Source organism: Argentina anserina, chromosome 3 (genome assembly GCF_933775445.1).
Source record: "Argentina anserina chromosome 3, drPotAnse1.1, whole genome shotgun sequence".
Classification (NCBI taxonomy): Eukaryota; Viridiplantae; Streptophyta; class Magnoliopsida; order Rosales; family Rosaceae; genus Argentina; species Argentina anserina.
Window position 1 is genome coordinate 1,901,820 of NC_065874.1, and position 18,317 is coordinate 1,920,136.

At 37.5% G+C, this 18,317-nt stretch overlaps 4 protein-coding genes across 4 annotated transcripts; 2 read left to right on the forward strand and 2 right to left on the reverse strand.

The window, feature by feature from the left end:
• Positions 1-486: 486 nt before the first annotated feature.
• Positions 487-3,493, forward strand: LOC126786754 (PAP-specific phosphatase HAL2-like). The gene is made up of 3 exons (XM_050512676.1): positions 487-909; positions 2,108-2,795; positions 3,060-3,493. Exons 1-3 carry the CDS (start codon positions 546-548, stop codon positions 3,361-3,363), a joined length of 1,356 nt encoding a protein of 451 aa, XP_050368633.1. The 5' UTR covers positions 487-545; the 3' UTR covers positions 3,364-3,493.
• Positions 3,494-6,102: 2,609 nt separating this feature from the next.
• LOC126788344 (uncharacterized) lies at positions 6,103-6,795 on the forward strand. Its single transcript, XM_050514318.1, has one exon. The coding sequence runs from the start codon at positions 6,150-6,152 to the stop codon at positions 6,618-6,620; it is 471 nt and encodes a 156-aa protein (XP_050370275.1). The 5' UTR covers positions 6,103-6,149; the 3' UTR covers positions 6,621-6,795.
• A 677-nt stretch (positions 6,796-7,472) lies between these two features.
• Positions 7,473-11,418, reverse strand: LOC126789575 (secretory carrier-associated membrane protein 3-like). The gene is made up of 12 exons (XM_050515772.1): positions 11,172-11,418; positions 10,525-10,641; positions 10,341-10,403; positions 9,930-9,963; positions 9,643-9,765; positions 9,242-9,304; positions 9,042-9,135; positions 8,651-8,696; positions 8,485-8,552; positions 8,197-8,245; positions 7,947-8,012; positions 7,473-7,844 (listed from the first exon to the last, which is right to left on the reverse strand). Exons 1-12 carry the CDS (start codon positions 11,229-11,231, stop codon positions 7,758-7,760), a joined length of 870 nt encoding a protein of 289 aa, XP_050371729.1. The 5' UTR covers positions 11,232-11,418; the 3' UTR covers positions 7,473-7,757.
• Positions 11,419-13,264: 1,846 nt separating this feature from the next.
• Positions 13,265-18,069, reverse strand: LOC126789574 (uncharacterized). Its single transcript, XM_050515771.1, has 16 exons — positions 17,624-18,069; positions 17,057-17,152; positions 16,839-16,964; positions 16,726-16,755; positions 16,311-16,418; positions 16,054-16,134; positions 15,863-15,981; positions 15,620-15,721; positions 15,132-15,248; positions 14,982-15,047; positions 14,574-14,640; positions 14,308-14,361; positions 14,063-14,158; positions 13,928-13,945; positions 13,786-13,821; positions 13,265-13,668 (listed from the first exon to the last, which is right to left on the reverse strand). Exons 2-16 carry the CDS (start codon positions 17,120-17,122, stop codon positions 13,522-13,524), a joined length of 1,233 nt encoding a protein of 410 aa, XP_050371728.1. The 5' UTR covers positions 17,123-17,152; positions 17,624-18,069; the 3' UTR covers positions 13,265-13,521.
• Positions 18,070-18,317: the final 248 nt, after the last annotated feature.

The window sequence follows — 18,317 nt, forward strand, 5'->3', positions numbered from 1 at the left end:
TTTTTCACTATTATATGTATTTTTTGTAATTTCACATGCGTTAAAAAAGTCAAAATGAACTTAAGAAAATAGTGAAATCTAAATACTGTTTTAAGAAATATAAATAGGAGCTCATAGAACGATGATAAAAATAAAGAAACAATTTACCAAATCATAGCTTACATTTATTAGATAATAAATGATCTTAAAACAAGTTATTTATCACAAAGATTTTCAAAGATTATGTTCTTGGCTCAATTTTGTTCTTGAATCTAAATGATAAAAAAAAAAAACCTCGCCGACTCTAATTGGAATTGAATCTCCATTTCTTTTTAGTGGCCGGCAGAGACGAGGGGTTCTACCTTTGGGTCTAGATTGTCTTTGAAGATACTATAGTCGTTGATTATATTTTTTTTATTAAAAGTGAGTTCGAATTATGATGCCATCACTTTCTATTTAAGGCACTCCTACATTCTTTAAAAATCCAAAATCCAACAAATCACAGGAGCCACTCTCAAACGCAAACACATTCAACTCAGATTGTTTTTTCTCTTCTCATTGATGAGATGCCTTTACATTGCTCTAGTATGGCTATAAAAGCCTCCTCTCACAGTTTCGGACTTGTGAGATTGAGTAACAAGTTCATAACGAACCACGTAGGAACAATTAGCTTCTCTAAAACCCACCACCACAAAATCTCGAAACCCATTGGCTGCTCATCCGAGCTCACCCAAACCCAGTCCTTCACAGTTATGGAGGACCCAAAAAGGTCGAGTCTTTCATCCCTACAACCAACCCAAGAGTTGGAGATCGCTGTCAGAGCTGTGCAGATGGCTTGTTCTCTCTGCCAGAAAGTTCAGGACAGTTTGATTTCCAAGTCCGGCGCTGTTGTCCAATCCAAAGATGACAACTCTCCAGTCACTGTTGCTGGTTTGTTTCTCTACTTTCTTTTATGAACTGGGTAACTGTAAATTGTGCTGGTTTGAAATGGGTTTTCTGTGATCATGATCATGTAGATGTTTGCGTTTCTGGGTTTTGGATATTGTTCTTCAATAATTACTTATACTGTATTATAGTATATATGCATACAGATTGACCTGCTACGTATTGCTTTGAATTGAAATTTGCTTTACTTTTTTTTCGATAAGCATCAATGCCTGTGAATATTAATACATCTATTGACCTTGGGCATCTGTTTTGGTAGTTTCCTAGTGGCAACTTTAGTATATGGGATTAATATTAAAACCCTGCTAGTCCTGGTCTCCTACAAGATGGCTGCTTTATTAAGCGTTGGTAATTTTCTATTTAATAATGTGTGAATGTTGAACCGACACAGAAGAAATTTCATATGGATTAAAGGTTATATCTGCGACCCTATGCATCTATTGACTTTTTAGGCGTTTACAGTACATAATTACTACTATTTGGATTTTGGAGAGATCATATATTCATATAGGCAACTTAAGCCTTTTAAGAGTGTCTATTCCAGTTTCTGTATGCCCTTATACCTTCAAAAGCAACCCATCTGCTGTTCTTAAGGCCTATTTTGTCTCTAATTTATAATTAGAAGCTCTGCATCAGGTTATGGAACTTGGCTATTTATTGAGAGCCTCATAGTTTGCTGTCTCGGACTCATAATGATCACTTTTGGCTGCTCCCATTTAGATTCCTGATTGAGGAAAGTTATTGCAATTTTTCTATTAGCTTGAGCATCTTTGAATCTGAAAAAATTCAGCTTCATAATCTAAGATACCTTCCAGAAACTGTAATAACTTCTCGTCATCCTGTTAAGAAGTTGCTGCTGGTTCATGGTTCTCAGCATGTCTAAAGGGAATTGTGTACAATAAATTATTGACTTTATACTGGAGTTCGAAATTAGAATTAGTGAAACTTGTAGTATGTAAGTGAGTAAACAAATGATTACATTTTAAATGATTACCATTATAGAGATTGTTGCGTCAGGGTTATCATTTCATTGATTTATGCCTCATGTAGTCGAAGGTTCATCATTATGCAATGTTATAGTTTAAGAGAAATCTCTCTGATTCTATATAATTAACTTTTAGCTAATGTTTGGGTCGTCTGTTGTGTTTTATTCTCTGCAATCTTGATCATTTTATGCAAACAGATTGGAGTGTTCAGGCAACTGTGAGCTGGATACTGTCGCAGTCTTTTGGGGGTAGCAATGTATCCATTGTAGCTGAAGAAGACATTCAAAACCTATGCAAGGCTAAGGCAGCTGGAATCTTGGAAGCAGTAGTAAAAACTGTAAATGATTGTCTTGCTGAAGCCCCTCGTTTTGGACTTCAAGCTCCAAAAAAGACCCTCGGGACTGCAGAGGTTCTTGAAGCCATCAGTCGGTGCAACTCAACGGGAGGCCCTACTGGGAGATTTTGGGCCCTTGACCCTGTTGATGGAACATTGGGATTTGTACGGGGGGATCAATATGCTATCGCTCTGGCACTGATAGAGGATGGAGAAGTTGTGCTTGGAGTTCTTGGATGCCCTAATTACCCAATGAGAAAAGAATGGCTAAACTATCATCACAGGTATCATAGAATTATATCCAAATTGACCCCACCAACATCAGAATCATGGGACAAAGGCTGTGTGATATACGCTAAAAGAGGTAGTGGTGAAGCTTGGATGCAACCACTGGTTCATGTAAATAAGAACTTTCTGTGGCCGAATTATGCGAAACCTGTTCGAGTGTCCTCTATCGATAATCCATCATTGGCAACCTTCTGTGAACCGGTTGAGAAGGCAAATTCAAGTCATTCCTTCACAGCAGGACTAGCTCACAGTGTTGGACTTAGGTACATATATATTCAGAATTCAATTTTCTTTGCAATAAGTCTACCAAAAAATTTCGTGGATCTGAAGGCGCTCACATGAACTATATTGATATATATTCTGTCATTCTCAAACGTTAGTTACAGGGATTTTGTGCACTGTGAATTTGAAGTATCATGACAGTTTGTTAAATTGGTCCCATGATTGTAGATGAAAATAAGTTATGGAACCTTGGAGGTTCAATAGATGCACCAGTTTTAGACTAATGGAGTTTTTCATGACTGCAGGAAGCAACCATTGAGAGTCTATAGCATGGTAAAATATGCAGCTATAGCTCGTGGTGATGCCGAGATTTTTATGAAGTTTGCAAGGGCTGGTTACAAAGAGAAGATATGGGATCATGCAGCTGGCGTTATCATCATACAAGAAGCTGGTGGTGTGGTTTCAGATGCCGGGGGGCGTCCACTGGACTTTTCAAAGGGTATATACTTGGAAGGTCTTGATCGAGGTGTGATTGCTAGTGCCGGAGCAAACCTACATGACAAGATCATCCGGGCTGTTGATGCTAGCTGGGGCTCCTCCTGTCTCTAGTACTACTACCTAACATAAAATTGCACTTAACTCCTTGCATTATCAAAGAGGGGCATTGTATATTAGTGTTTTCATTTATCTACTTTTGGTTTATAAAATAACAAATAACATCAGTTTCCTTCAAAAGCAATCGGAACTTGGTGTTCAGAGTCAAACATAAAAGAGATTGAAGGGGGAAAATCATCCAATTGCACTGGAAATGAGAAAGTACAGTAATAAGTGATACAACCACCCAGGACCAAATGGTATCAACCAAAGCCTGCGCTTATGGCCCCATGTAATGTTATTTTTCAGAGAAAACATGTGTTTTAGTCCCTGGTTCTTTAAGACTATTCCTGTTTCGAATAGAAATTTAAGATTCTGAACCACTTTTTTCATTTCTTCAACTCGTCCAAACTCCAAGCACACAAAAAATGATTGACTAAATGAGAAATGCTGGAAAAATTTTCTATAGATCTTTCATGAAATGCCGGCATCCATGTTATGTAATTCCAGATAAAAGAAAATTACCCCTAGGTAGTAAGCAACTTAGCAGTAAAACAATTCAGATTTGTGACAATGACAATGCATGCATGCTTTCCACTCTGCATTTCAGCAAAGAACTTATTAAAGCCATTAACAACTGACACGAAATTCTTGACTTTGAGATAGAGCTGCTATTGATTGAGAAAGGACTGCTGACTTACGAAGCTACCTATAGAAAACACTTGCAGATCGAGCAGCTTCATATCTAAATCCATATTTAATACCAGATGGAATTAAGCAAAGTGGTTGTGAGGAAAGTTTGAGATCACCAACTAGCTAGTTGGATGCAAAATAACTCTTTTATTTGATAAGCATACCTGCATGGACTCAAATGTCAACTAAGTTAAGTAAGCTGGTCGACCCTGAAGTTTAATGGCTCACTGCTCAACTCCTCCTGTTAACAACTTGATCGACCAGCTATAATATTTGCCTGGTCGTCGAGATCTAAAGATACTCATATACAGATTTTTTTTTTCGATCTTTTTTGTTTATACTTACGTACTTATGGAATCTAACGACGAAAACATTCTTTACTTCAAAGAAATTGATCGAGAAACATTCGATCTAGACCTTTGGTTTAGCCGGCTCGTACGTATAATGTAGTATTGTTTGTGCAATTCATATACTACCAAAACCAAAGCACATAACCTGATCCTATGCACATATTGATTAACTGGACTTAGTTACTTTATGAGCAACAAAGGGTGAGTTTTAGAAAGTCTTTCAGTTCCATAATAATCTTCGAACTAGTTGCTATCCTATAGGCATATATGCCTCATCATTACGAGGAGAATAAATGGGATTCAACTTAAATGGGGTAGGGATGGGTCCAAATAATAGAACCATTGGATCATATTCATATCGATACAGAACTAGAGAAGTCATCAATAAAAGTTGAAAATTAAGTAGGGAACTAGGGATTGAAGTATTGAACTCATTGAAGAGAAACTGCGTTTTGGACAAGAAAAAGTTTAGATTGGTCGTCTGCGTTAGGAGTTTGGCGAAACTTGATTGTAAACTTCGGTCGTTATATCGATCGATACTAGCAATTTTTGATACATTTTCCGATCATCAAACAAAGTATTAGATTTCTGTTCATCGAGTTTGAATCCTTCACCGACGATTATGTACGTAAATTGTCATCTGGCGCTCTTAGCTATAAGTGCATGTGGAAAGGCAACACGTGAGAGAGAGTATTAACTAGCTAAGTTACTCACCCTCGACGTCAAGGAACTATATATGATTGTTAAACAAGTTATTCCACATATATAAGGATGTGCATGTTGTGCCCCAACAGCAGTCGTCCTACTAATTGTAGCTTGGTCATTTGAGACTTGCATGCGTAGACTATGCGCTTGAAGTTGTAGTTTCAACTATGATCGATAGAAACTGAAAATGATGCCTAGCAAAGATGACCTCTTAGGTCGACTATTTCAAAGATTTAAGGAACCAAAGCTCAACGCACACATGGTGAACCACTAATGAGTAGTGACCAACTTGTCTTACTAGTGCAGATGTGTACGTACCTGTCTTGAATGTGGTCATCTCTTCAAGTTTCACCGTCGTCCTTAAATGATTTGCAGATTGGAAGCTGGCCTCATTTATTTCATGTCTAAGCTCTTATTAATACTTCTCCGACTCTTGTGAGTTGTGACATCTAAATCTTAGACCGAACTATAGACTTAGCAGTCCTCAAAATTAACTATCTTATTGATTGTGAGACTTTAACTTGATGCCAATTAATGTATTGCGTAGTGATCGTCATTTTAAACTTCGATATTACTTTACACTATAATTATTGGTTTAGATTGCGTAGTTTATTTTCTTATGAGATAGATAGATCGATGATACAATCTTGTATATTTGTCATATCCTACATGAAACTCATCAAAAATCATAGTCGGTCTATACATATTTGGTGTGTATCCCACCCAACTGTGGGTTCTCAATCTTCAATATAATCATGTAAACATTGTGGGTTCTATCCAATATTCCAAATGGTGCAAATCACTAAAAGAGTTGCCAAACTTCATGTGTCAAACTTTGAATGAATTAGAGGAAAAAAAATATAAGGAGAATTATTGCACCCAACCTACTCACCCCCTTCAATTCAACTGTCTTCCAACACATCCTCCTCCATTAATGTCCTTTTTCTTCCCACTATCATATATCCACTTCAACCTTTATATCTCTCTCTATATATATCCCTTCTCAAAAAGACTACCTTCTCTTCTATCTCATCACACTCCCTCAAAGCAAATATGATCCCAACAGCAAGTCTTCTCTTGGTTACTTTGATCCTCACTGCTTCACTTGGTGGCTTGTTAGCTCGACCCGACTCCAACGGACCCTTCTCAGCTGAGCTCAAGCACTCGGACAACAAGAACAAAGGTGGTGGAGCCGGTGGCAATAAGGGAGGTGGAAACAATGATGGTGATGGTGGCATGGGAGGGTTCTTTGGACCTGGAGGTGGGTTTGACATTCCCGGCTTCGGAAAGGGCTTTGGAGGTGGCTACGGTGGCGGCTACGGCGGTCCCAGCGGAGGCCACTCCAAAGGTGGTATAGTGAGGACTACTCAGGTGTGCAAAGAAAAGGGTCCTTGCTTCAACAAGAAGCTGAAGTGTCCTGCTAAGTGCTTCACCTCCTACAGCCGCTCAGGGAAGGGCTACGGCGGCGGCGGCGGAGGCGGTGGTTGCACCATCGACTGCAAGAAGTGTACTGCTTATTGCTAGAGGAATAGGCTGGGCTGTTGTTATGGTGCGGCCGGGCAGTAGGTGGTAATTACTATTAGTATATAGAATCTATGAGTTTGTAATCAGTCCTATGAGACTATATTTATTCTATATATGCTTTTATCGGGTCACTTCCTCTCTAATCTATTTAGTTAAATAAAAGCTTAGTTGGAAATGGAGTGGCTTTAGAGGGTTTTGCTTTGTGTTTCTGGTCTAAAACTCTAAACGCCTTTAGCCTCTAGGGTTTGGCTGGGTGTTATGCTCGTGTTGTGAACCCATGTTTATGGTGATATTTATGATATACTATACTTGAAGCTAATCTCTTATAGTTATGGACCTATGGTTGACCGTTCTCATGGGCAAGTCCCAGTGATTGCCATAATAAGAACAGGACTATATAAGTCACAGGGTTTGGACAAAGATATGTTCTTTTCGATTATCAAAAGAAAATATAGATGATCTTTAGGAAATGATATGATTATTGATCTTTAGTCAAGTTCTATTTCATATGATTCTTGATTGTACATTACTTGGAGGATGCCACATAAATGTGAAATTAACACACGAAACAATATAGTTGAAGTAATCTTCCGGATTGATCATATGATATAATTGAGGACTCAATTCCATAGTTGCGTGATATCCATGCCATTCTTTAATGGTATACCCAACCTCTTCCGTAAAATAACTGAAATTTTGCATCCTGGATCAAGATGATCTAGCTTCCACTGTAAATATTGGGTTGGAAGTATACAGTTGCAAGCTTCGGTACAAGCTTGAGCGACAGATCAATTGAAATCATTAGCTGAACAGTTACAACTCTTATGTTACTCGACCCTGTAATTCGAGATGTGGTTTTAAACTAAGAAATGTATTGAATTAAACTCCATTACAGAATTCATAGAAGCAACAAAGTACAGAAAAAAACGTGTTTCTAACAAGCCCTGGACTCAAATCTCCGGTATAATAACAGAGGGTAGCGCTTTAATCACTTGTGAAACATGTAAAGGGGGTACAAATAAAAAAATAAAAGCTCGGGAAAAACATCTGTATCCGCAAATCCTGTAGCTAAGGGCATATACAACCTAGATCAATACAGAGTCGCCGTCTTTTCAACTGAGTACATGTTTCTTTCCCTTATATTGCTGCCCTCACAACATGTCTTGCTCCCTCTCGCCTCATTTCAGCAGCTTTACCACTTCCCCGGAAGTACATGTATACTTGCTGCACAATTAAAGAGAAAGGGGTGTTAAAAAGAAAAACCTAGTGCACAACAGAACCTAAGATATTGCGAGTCCTTTTGTGACAAATTGACGAGGGCAAGACCTGAATAACCCAGATGCTAAGCACTGATTCAAGACAGAACATGCCGAATCCAATGAAGTAGAAGATCTATGAAAGAGTAAAATAACCCGAATCAGCCATCACATATTACCATAACACAAACATCAAAAGCATAAAATGATACTAGTACATAGGTTAGAAAACCTAGAGTCTTATACTCGTATGTTCCTTGAAAGAGATAGGAGTTCCGGGTACATGGACAGACACATAATTCGTGAATTTTATGACTTACCCCAACCAAAGCATGATCGCTCAAAACATCAATTGCAGCGAGAATGCCACTGTTCCAAAAAGAGCACAGCAGTTAATCATAAGTAGAGAATATAAAAAGAAAATTTTCAAATCATAAACCACGTTTAAAGGAAATTCCCAAATTTAATTTCTTAAAAGCAACCACCAGATAAACAATCTTATCTGTGTATGTAACTAAGAGCTTCTACATAGTGAAGTGGATCGCAGCATGTCTGTGGATAAATCTGTGCAGTTCAGTAAACTTAGATCAAGGTTTCTAGGGACATACGTGAGAGATTTTCCTTTGAAGATTATTGGAGGAGCAACCGCAGCAAAGATGCAAAAGCCAATGTGAAACTGTACAGAAAATAAAAATATAAGTAATGTGGGGTATAATAGAAATTCCAGGATTAAATTGCAAACCTACTATATGAACAAATCTGAGACAACATTACCAGATAGAACATGAAAAACCATCCGTATTTCAAAGCACTCTCAGACCTGCAATAAGATGAAATGAGAGAACGTCAGTCAATAGCGCAGCTAACAATATGTGTCAGTTAATGCATTAGTCCACTTGCATTCAGAAATCACAAATGCATTACATAAATTGTCCGGGGAGAGGGAATTCAACTATGCACACATTACTTGTTTAAAACATGTAGCAAGTGAAATGGTTTGCTTATAACTTACAGAAAGTACTATCATATTGCAAAAAAATCGTTACTAACAGAGGAATAGTTTTTCGTTTAAACTAACAGGGAAAAAGTTAAACTAGAGCTTTGGTATTCAAACCAAAATAAATCAACAATCAAATCTACCACTAACTAAGACAATATATAATACCTGAACACACGGTAAAGAGGGCGGTACCACAACACATAAGATCCAGGTGCCCCAGCAATGAAGTATATAATCGCGAGGAACCAAATTTTCACCCCTATTACCAGCAAGAGAATAATCAATTTCACCAAATTCAAGATAGTATCCCAATTAATACTTTAGCATATGCAGGACACAGACACAAAGTATAGCTTCATACTCACCTTCACCCTTAATCCAGGCTGTGGTCACAGCTATGATATTCCAGAATAGGCAAGCAATAATACCTGCATGACATCACCAATTCACCATCCATCAATAAATGTTAATAGTCTTCAGCTTCTAGTAAACAATTTATGGTAGTTCTAGCAGGGGGCTGGAAAGACTAAGGAGCAAGTTAGACAGTCTAACTAACAACCTAATCAATATAGCAAAAGCATTTACCATTGTTGGATATTAAGACCTCAACGCCATGTTACAAGGCCAGCCACCCACCAACAGCTATGATTTCAACTAAAGAAATATATAGCCAGCACATATGTATATCTAAATTCGTTTTTTAATTGCATGCAATTAGAAGCCATTATTATCAAATGATATCTAAACTAGGGAACAGTTGACATACCTAACCATGTTGTAAATGCAACATACTGCACCCTCTGTAAATGAATTGGTATTTCATTTGCAATATCGTGATGGATAAGTGGAAAGAATGGCGGCCAATTTTTTTCCTCAATAACAATTCCAGCTGCAAAACAAAAGGTAGCAGGGCAAGATTGTACATGATCAACTTTCAGAGGGTACATCTCTAGATAAGGTTTTGTAGACATTAATTCAACCCCCAAACAATGAAGAAAAGATGAGCAGTTAAACAAGAGGATTTTTCAGAACAATATAAGAAAGGAATTATACCTCGTGCTGCAGCATCCTCTTTCCGTTTTACAATCTACATCAAGCACCAAAAAAAAGGATGTTAAAATTTGTAGCGTATGGACGAACAAAGAAAAGTAATAGGAATTAGCAAACCATCCAATGCCATGTTTTTTTCGTACTAAAAAAATTTGCTCTCAGAACATTGAAGTAAATATCTCAGAAAATATTCCTAGTAGACTCCTATTAATCTCTAACCCGAGGCGTTAAAAATGCATAATGGCAAACATCAGTGCTCTACATTCTCCGTGTTCAGGATAATTAGACAAAATTTCAGTCTCTTGATTGAAAAAATATCAGTAATAATATAACTAGGTCGACAAACATCAGTGCTCTACTGCTGAGAAATAATTCACCATGCAAACAGAATTTATAATTTCTTAGCAGTCATACCTCTTCACGCTTTCTTAGTTCAGCTTCCTTAGCTTGGAGTTCCCTCTCCCTCTTTTTCAAATCCTAAATGGAATAAAAATGACTAAAATTACAAACACACTAAGACATATACAACTAGGCTGTAAAACGTCGTCAAGCTCTGGAGGCAGAGGTGACAGCCAATAGGTATATCAACAATACTCACCCCACTTCCATCAATAGGTATATCGACGGTTTCACCAATACCATAATTGAAACCAGCGCGCTCCGGGGGCAGAGGCGACAGTCTTGAGTTCTTGGCAGGAGCAACATTTCCATGATTCTAGCAATAAAATTACATTAGAGCTCAAACACGAGCGATAAAAACTAGTACAATTTCTACATATGACTTACCGAATCATATCTCACAATCAAGGAACCTAATAAGAGCTTAAAAAACTCGAATTTACTTGTAGAAAACTATCTCCAACCAATACCTGAGTATTCGTGTTGATCTAACAGCAAGCCTAGAGTGATAAACACTTCGGAATCAAATTCTACAAGCAACTCCGATGAAGTTTTGACTGATTATTTTCACACACAGAGATTCAAATCCTAAATTTTAGCACAAATTACAACTATTATGATTTCAAATCCATTAACTATTCCACTAAATAGCTAGAAACTTAACACGATTCACTTCAATTTCACCGATGATTACAAACGCGGATCTTAAGATCTACAAAACCGAGGCAAAATCCACAAAACCTAGCAAGTCAACCTACCTTGAAATCCATTGACTAGATGACAAGATTCAAAATCAACCAAATCCGCAGCAAAATTGAAGCAGGGAATCGGAAAGAAGAGACTCACCGAGAACGGATTGACTTCCTCTTCTTCAGCGAAGGGGTTGCTATCGAAACGGCCAGCCATGGATGAGCCTCTAGTGCTTCTGTAACAGTCGCTCTGGGAGATCTGATTTAGAGAGAAGAGAAACTTGGAGGAGAAGAAAATGAAAATGAAAACAGAGAGAGAGAGAGAGATGAAGAGAGTCTAGAGAGGATCGAATTAGAAATGTAGAGAGAGAGAGAGAGAGAGAGAGAGAGAGAGAGAGAGAAAACGGAGGACTCGTCTCGTCGTCTCTACTCGTTTGTCACCTTTTTGACAGCCAAGCGCCCAAGGCGGCTTTTGTTTTTGATTTTCGGGTTCTTCAGGGGCAGAATTGAAAATTCATGGGCTGTTTTGGTTTTCTGAACTTACTAGCAGTACATTATGCTCTATCTTGTTGCTTTGGTTGTAACAAATTCTATTCTAATTGTTGTGACCAAAAGAAAAGGAATTTCTATTGTAGTTGTTTTTATGGTGGGTATGATACCAATTGTGATGCCTTCATGGTAACGGGATAAAATTATGACGGATTTTAAAATATATGTCTCGTGATCTATGTAACACGAACATGTGATTGACACGTTAATTAATTATTATTTTTAATATATATTTATAAAATTTGAAAGTATTTAGAATATATATATATATATATATATATACAGTCTCTATCCAGAGTGAAGCTTCACTCTGAAATTACAGAGTGAAGTTCCAATTTTGACACACTTTTTCGGTCAATTTTTTTACTATAAGTAATTCAATATTTAGGTATGTTATTCAAGATCATCTCTACAAAATTTCATCCAATTTAACAATGGTTTGAGTTTTCAAAATTGAGATTTACACGAACGGTTCACGTTGAACAGTTTTAATTCATTCATTGATTTAATCTAATTTCAATACGTTAACGATGTCTGAATTAGATGAAATTTTGTAGAGATGATCTTGAATAGTATACTTAAATATTGAATCGCTTATAGTGAAAAAATTTGACCGAAAAGTGTGTCAAAATTGGAACTTTACTCTGTAATTTCAGAGTAAAGTTTCACTCTAGATAAGAACTGTATATATCAAATTGTGCATTAAAATGATGAAAACATAACTTGTTGGAATGAATAAGGACGTGATAAGTATCTTGGATAACCAAGGTTCGAATTTCACCACAAGCATTCTTACTTTTATCACGAGTTTATCTCCTTATATATATTAAAGTGTGGATAAATATAACAAAAACTGAATATGTTGGAATAACTGAGGAGTTGTTAGGTGCTTGGATGACCAAGGTTCGAATTCCATTATAAGCAATTTCACTTTTATCATGAGTTGGTGCGTGTCCACGTGTCTGATGCCGTCCGATGCGGATACTCGCGTGTCCGGACAGAGTTGATACGTGTCTGATGCAGATACTCGCGTGTACGGACTGTGTCCATTTCTGATACTCGTGTCCAGGCGTATCCGGACATGTCCAGATGTGTCAGTGTTGGACACGCGATACGATAACTGAGGGACGTGTCCGTGCTACATAGCTCGTGATCCTTTGAAGATCGAATTCAGACCTTGAAATTAAGTAGTATCGATGAAATTTCTAAAGCCTGAGAGGGAGTTGGAGAAAGTGGAACACCGACGGGTTCGGCCTAACGGGGTTAAGCCTCTGAGAAGGTTTGTACGGCAATAGAAAATTATGCAAAGCATTCCACACATGGACTACTACGTATACAAATTTTAGAAAGACTTGATTACGCGTTTATTGATTGATATGCTTCTAGAAGTACTAATGTTTGATGCTTCACACTTGAGTGTAAGAATTCCCAGTTTAAATAAAGTCCATTTCCACATTGCACAGCTATAACCTACACAAAAGGGTTTAGCCCTTGGCCTCCCTTGTTACTTTGATTCTCCGTATCCCTTGTCCAATCAATAGGCGTATATCTTTATAATGATGCTTTACTAATAGTTTATAAATTTGTAAGGGTGCCCTTAAATTATGCTACCTAATTATGCAATTTGACTAGTGATGGATATATGATCAGATGTCGGATGATCAAATATGATGGTCATAACTCATAAGCATTCAACTATAACCAAGTCCCCAATGAATAGCTACAGCCTTGTCTAGGAACTGGAACAACAATTGGAAACCTTGTATAAGAGAAGAGCAAAAGGAGCTGGAACGATTTACAAGGGAGGTAAATGGAGTTGCAGGGAACAAAGTTTTCTCGAGGTTAAAAAAATGAATAGATTATCGAGTTTGACCAATGCTACAGAGACTAAACTACCTGAGTATAGATGACTGTGTATGAGAAGGTGCACTGATATTTTCTGGAGTTAAGAGAGAGCTTCAGTGATTGCTGCTGCTGCGTAACCGCTGTTTCTTTTTCCGTCTTTGGTCGTTTTTGAATGGATCGATCCACTTTGTGTCTTCTTCTACGGCATGATTCCACCGCTCTTTGAACACTGTGAACTCCCGAGTTGACTGTCTCCGAATCTGCCCAAGTCCGTGTGCAATGTAAGAACCAAAAGCCATCTAGCTTCCCAGAGGAAATTATTTTTTATACTCACATTGCAAGAGTTCCTAATATATCTTAACACACAAGAGTCTTACCTCAGTTCTTCCATCATGATTTGAAACAATTCGTTTCTGAATATCAACAAGAACAAGATTAAAAAGTTGGTATGCTAGCAGTTATAGAACCTCAGTAAGTCAGTAAGAAAGAAAACTATATATTGCTTTTAGTAAAGTGTACCTTCTTAGAATTGGAAACCTGCAAATAGGGAGATAAAAGCAGAAACGTCAGTATTTTAGAAAAAGATGCAAGACAAAATAAAGAGATAACATGCAGGAAAAAATGCAAATGGGGAATGATGCAAGTAGCACAAACCTTTCTTTCCTGAGAGTCACCCCCTCCCAAGCTTTGTATACCCTTATGAAAAATATATTCAGTATCAACAACTCCCACATTTTTTGTACGGTCGCCCTGTGAAATGCCATATAAAATTTATGAACTCTAATGAATGCTCAAGATTCAAAAACGCAGAAAGGATAAGAAACCTAAGAAATTCTAAGCAGTATAAAACCTCAGAGCGAAATCTGTTGGAAAAACAGAACTATGAAAGTAGATCTTACCTGCGCACAATACCCAAGCTTCATGTCCAGACCCCATCCATGCACAAGATCATTCTGACCAACAACAAAGCAGCTCCATGAGAAATTTAATTAAGACATATCCAAAGTTGTATTTGACATGTTAGTCAGAGCTCAAGTTTGATGAAAACTACTCCGAATTATATAATTAAGAGTTGAAACTCAATTAAGTGAAGATACAGATGTAATTTGATGCACGTGATCATATTTCAATTCATTGAGGCCATAGACCCGTGTATAAAGATTACCTGTATAAGATGCCAAGTGCAATCCCAGGCAGATCTTGAGAAGACCGGAGCCATACCTTCAACAAACCTGCAAATTGTAAACTTATAAGACTAAGATAACTGACCAATGTATTCTATATTATTTGACGCATAAAGAAAGTAAATCTATCTTGACAACTAAAAGTTCTACGTATAATTCTAGAAAACCATTAACAAGTTAAAAATATGTCAGCCCAGTTATGAGAAGAAAGTTTTGGTCCAAATCCTAGCAATCCTTACCACTTTTAGGATGTGATAAAAACCAACCTAGCTAAGTCATTGTGTCAAAGGAGGAGATGCTAAATTATAATCCTGATGGATCACCCTTACAAGGTGATAAGTTTTAGAAATAAAGTAATACTATCCAGGAGGCAATCAATGAATACTCACCCAGTGCATGGTGGTCCTCGACTTTCCTCTGTACATTTCACACTGCCTCTGCTATCATAAATTCTTCTGCATAGAGTGAAAATGTTTTATAAATATAACAAGTATACAGAAATATGAACAACAGTATTGCTGAAACCACACCCTTATTACCTATGGAACTTCTTTTTTTTAGCACGAACTGTAATTCGGTGATGTATCTCAGAAGAATTTGGATGCAGAGCGGGCTGGGAGATCTCCAGTCCTGCTCCTCTTACAATTTCAAGGTACCTGGGGAACAACACCCAATATAACAGATAGGTCTTCAAAGGGTGTATTAGTGTATATAGTCTTAATTTTCAAAGAACTTTATATGCCGCCCCTACCAAACAACTTAAAAGTATTTAGACCAATTTTGTTCTACTTACAGCCCCTAATAAAGATGTTCAAGTATACATGAGTGCATTGATGGATGTAAAATTGAATTTAATTCCCCCCCCCCCCCCCCTTCATGTATTTTATCGACCACCTTAGTACATTGATAAGATTTGAGTCATCGGGATCATAACATTTTCTTTCGGCAATCCAGCGTGTATTTATTTAATTCTGTAAACAACTCTTGAAATTAATGGTAACCGACACCAGAATATTAGTTATATTACCTTGCTGGGTTGAAGTTCTCAACCCCCAAATCTTCATCCCAAAGGAATATGTAATCATAAATGGACACAACATCTGGGTGTAGAAATCGTTTTGCAAACCACCTATAAACACTCAAAAGGAATGAGGAAACCAACTTTCTGATAACTCCAACTGTGATGGGAGACAATGACACACAAACACACAGAACAGTTGCTTAATGCCAGAAAATTGCACAGAATCATGAATGCACCTACTAAACATACCACTTGGTTTGGTTGCGGGCAACTATGTGTATTGCCTCATCACTCCACTCAAGATCCCACCACCCTTTAACATCCCCATCATAATGGAATAGTATGATTGTAAAATTTTCTGGAAGGAACTGAAATTGATAAAATTAGGCCAAGCATGTGAGTAGATAGCATTTTGAATATTCTGTAGACATATCTATTACCTTTTGCACAATATCATCAACACTATCTTTCTGCTTAATTCCAACTGCCATAGCCAGCAAGTTTCGATTGCTATAATCAGCCTGAGCCAAAATAACCACCCCAAATCAGACAAGTGTTATCATCAGTGCAATAATTACCATAAATAAATTTCTGTTTATCCATTAAAGTGGACCAATCTGGCAATCATCATTAGGTTTTCAGAGAAATAGTAAACAAATATATGTAAGAGAAACCAAAACAATAAGTTTTTTTTTACCGTTATCTTTGAACTAGTCAGCCATAAAGGTCTCCGCTCCAAATCTGACCTAGCTTGTACTATGCCACGAGGCAAACCATCCAATGCTCTAGAACTTAAAAGAATTTCCTGAAAGCAAGGATCAAAAGAACCTTAGAATATAATGAAAGCAAGAAATAGATCCACATCTGATCATCTACTGCATGCAAGAGTTGTAATCAGTCTGCTTGTTGCTGGGCTTTGATAAGTTATGATGGATAACAAATGATGCCTTCTGTGTTTTGATCAGTTATTGTAAACCTTATGTGTTCTGCTGTGCTTAGATAAGTTATGATGAAGAACTGATGATGTTTTACTTAAGGTGTTATAAAACACAGAAGATAACTCAGCAAGAAAATTTCATTTGCAGCATGCATACAAGGATCTTAGCATTTACCTGGTTAAAAGAATGCATTTTTTCTTCCATCTGATAATTGGAGGGTAAAATGTAATCAGCAGACTCGTAGTGGTTAGTCTATAACAATTTAAACATTAGATGGATTAATATACCTCTGTCTCCTTATAAGCCTGATATTGATAATTGGTGGTTCTATACACGATGAACAACATTACTGTACACACAACTCCCATAAATGACACCTGCTTCATCTTTAATCCACCGCCTTTTCCCTGCATCTGCAACATATATCACATTCAATCACACCGACTTAGGTGAAAACTCAAACTCAAGGCTCTGAAATTTTAGAACAAGAGATTGCAAATCATACCCCATCTGAAAAGCTATTCTTCTTCTTGAACACCCATATCCATGAGTAAGACGACTTCATCGACATCAAAGCCTTCTAATTTATCTTCATAACAAGCTGCAAATCAGTCACATCAAACCGACAACAATGTCACTCGTAATTCTAACCAACTAGCACCAAAAATTATCATCTCCAAAATCAAAGAACCGTCATCCACAACCAGTTCGTGAACAACAAACTCATTCAGTTATAATCTACCATCAGCTGAACACATGAGATTGCAGAACCGTCCAAACTTCAATAGAGAAAAAAAATAGGCATACATAATGTAAGATTGGTATACGTATCCAAAAAGATTGCAGATACAAAAACAAACCAAACTTTGAAACGAATTCATTAGTTACTAAATTCATACAAGCCACCAAAACAGGTAAACTTCCCAAAACTTTACATCATGGGAAAAATCTCAACAACAAATGGATCCCATTAGATCTTAACAACCCAAAACATAAATAATAAATCCCCAGCTTCATTGGACAATCATGCAGCTTCATCATAGTAAATAAATGAAGAAAAATAAAAACTTACCCGGAAAATAAAAAAAAAGGAGCAAAATTTGTTACTGAGGTGGTCTGGTAAGGCCAAGAGAATAATCAGCCGGAAAAGTAGAAGATCAGAATCACCAAAATAAGGCCGGAAAATTCTTACAGCTAAAGAAAACAGAGAAAGGGCAGCAGCAGTGTCACTAAGACAAGAGACGCAAAGAACAAACAATGCCCCGTAAGATTCGGGCAAAATCAGCAACAGAGAGAGAGAGAGAGTCGATCAGATTTAGAGAGAGAAAAAGAGTAGGAGAGGGTCGAAAGGGAGACACCGCCGGGCTCGCCGGGTTTTCAGGTAAAAAGCTGAGAGAGAGAGAGAGAGAGAGGAGAGAAGTTGAGAACTGAGCTGGGGTTGGGCTTTGAGCTTGTTTAATGGGCTTCCCGCCGACGAGTGTCGTTCACTGCATCAGACACAAAGCTAAGCGGTGTCCTGTCACTCTTCTCTTTGTCTGTGTGTCGTCGTTTGGAATTTTATATAGTGGAAATCTAAGACCAGATGAGCCGTTTGGTTTGGTTCGGGGTTGTTCCGGAATATTATTTAATTCTCAGTGTTATACAACTCGATATTTTAGCCCGTCAAGTTTGATTTACTAATTCTACAGAGAGATACGATCATACGAAATAAATAGCTAGATGATGATTTTTCCAACGACTGCTGTCGAAATTAACCTCAATAAGGG

Bases quoted from the DNA above. Each gene is read 5' to 3' on its own strand.
- LOC126786754 (XM_050512676.1), top strand. From the start codon at position 546: ATGCCTTTACATTGCTCTAGTATGGCTATAAAAGCCTCCTCTCACAGT. The intron at 910-2,107 runs GTTTGTTTCTCT...TTATGCAAACAG, and splicing joins CTCTCCAGTCACTGTTGCTG to ATTGGAGTGTTCAGGCAACT. The intron at 2,796-3,059 runs GTACATATATAT...TCATGACTGCAG, and splicing joins GCTCACAGTGTTGGACTTAG to GAAGCAACCATTGAGAGTCT.
- LOC126788344 (XM_050514318.1), top strand. From the start codon at position 6,150: ATGATCCCAACAGCAAGTCTTCTCTTGGTTACTTTGATCCTCACTGCT.
- LOC126789575 (XM_050515772.1), bottom strand. From the start codon at position 11,231: ATGGCTGGCCGTTTCGATAGCAACCCCTTCGCTGAAGAAGAGGAAGTC. The intron at 8,013-8,196 runs GTAAGTCATAAA...ACTCTTTCATAG, and splicing joins GCGATCATGCTTTGGTTGGG to ATCTTCTACTTCATTGGATT. The intron at 7,845-7,946 runs GTCTTGCCCTCG...TTAATTGTGCAG, and splicing joins TTAGCATCTGGGTTATTCAG to CAAGTATACATGTACTTCCG.
- LOC126789574 (XM_050515771.1), bottom strand. From the start codon at position 17,122: ATGTCGATGAAGTCGTCTTACTCATGGATATGGGTGTTCAAGAAGAAG. The intron at 16,135-16,310 runs GTAAAAAAAAAC...ATTTTGGCTCAG, and splicing joins TGACTAGTTCAAAGATAACG to GCTGATTATAGCAATCGAAA. The intron at 14,159-14,307 runs GTAAGATCTACT...GGCATTTCACAG, and splicing joins AGCTTGGGTATTGTGCGCAG to GGCGACCGTACAAAAAATGT.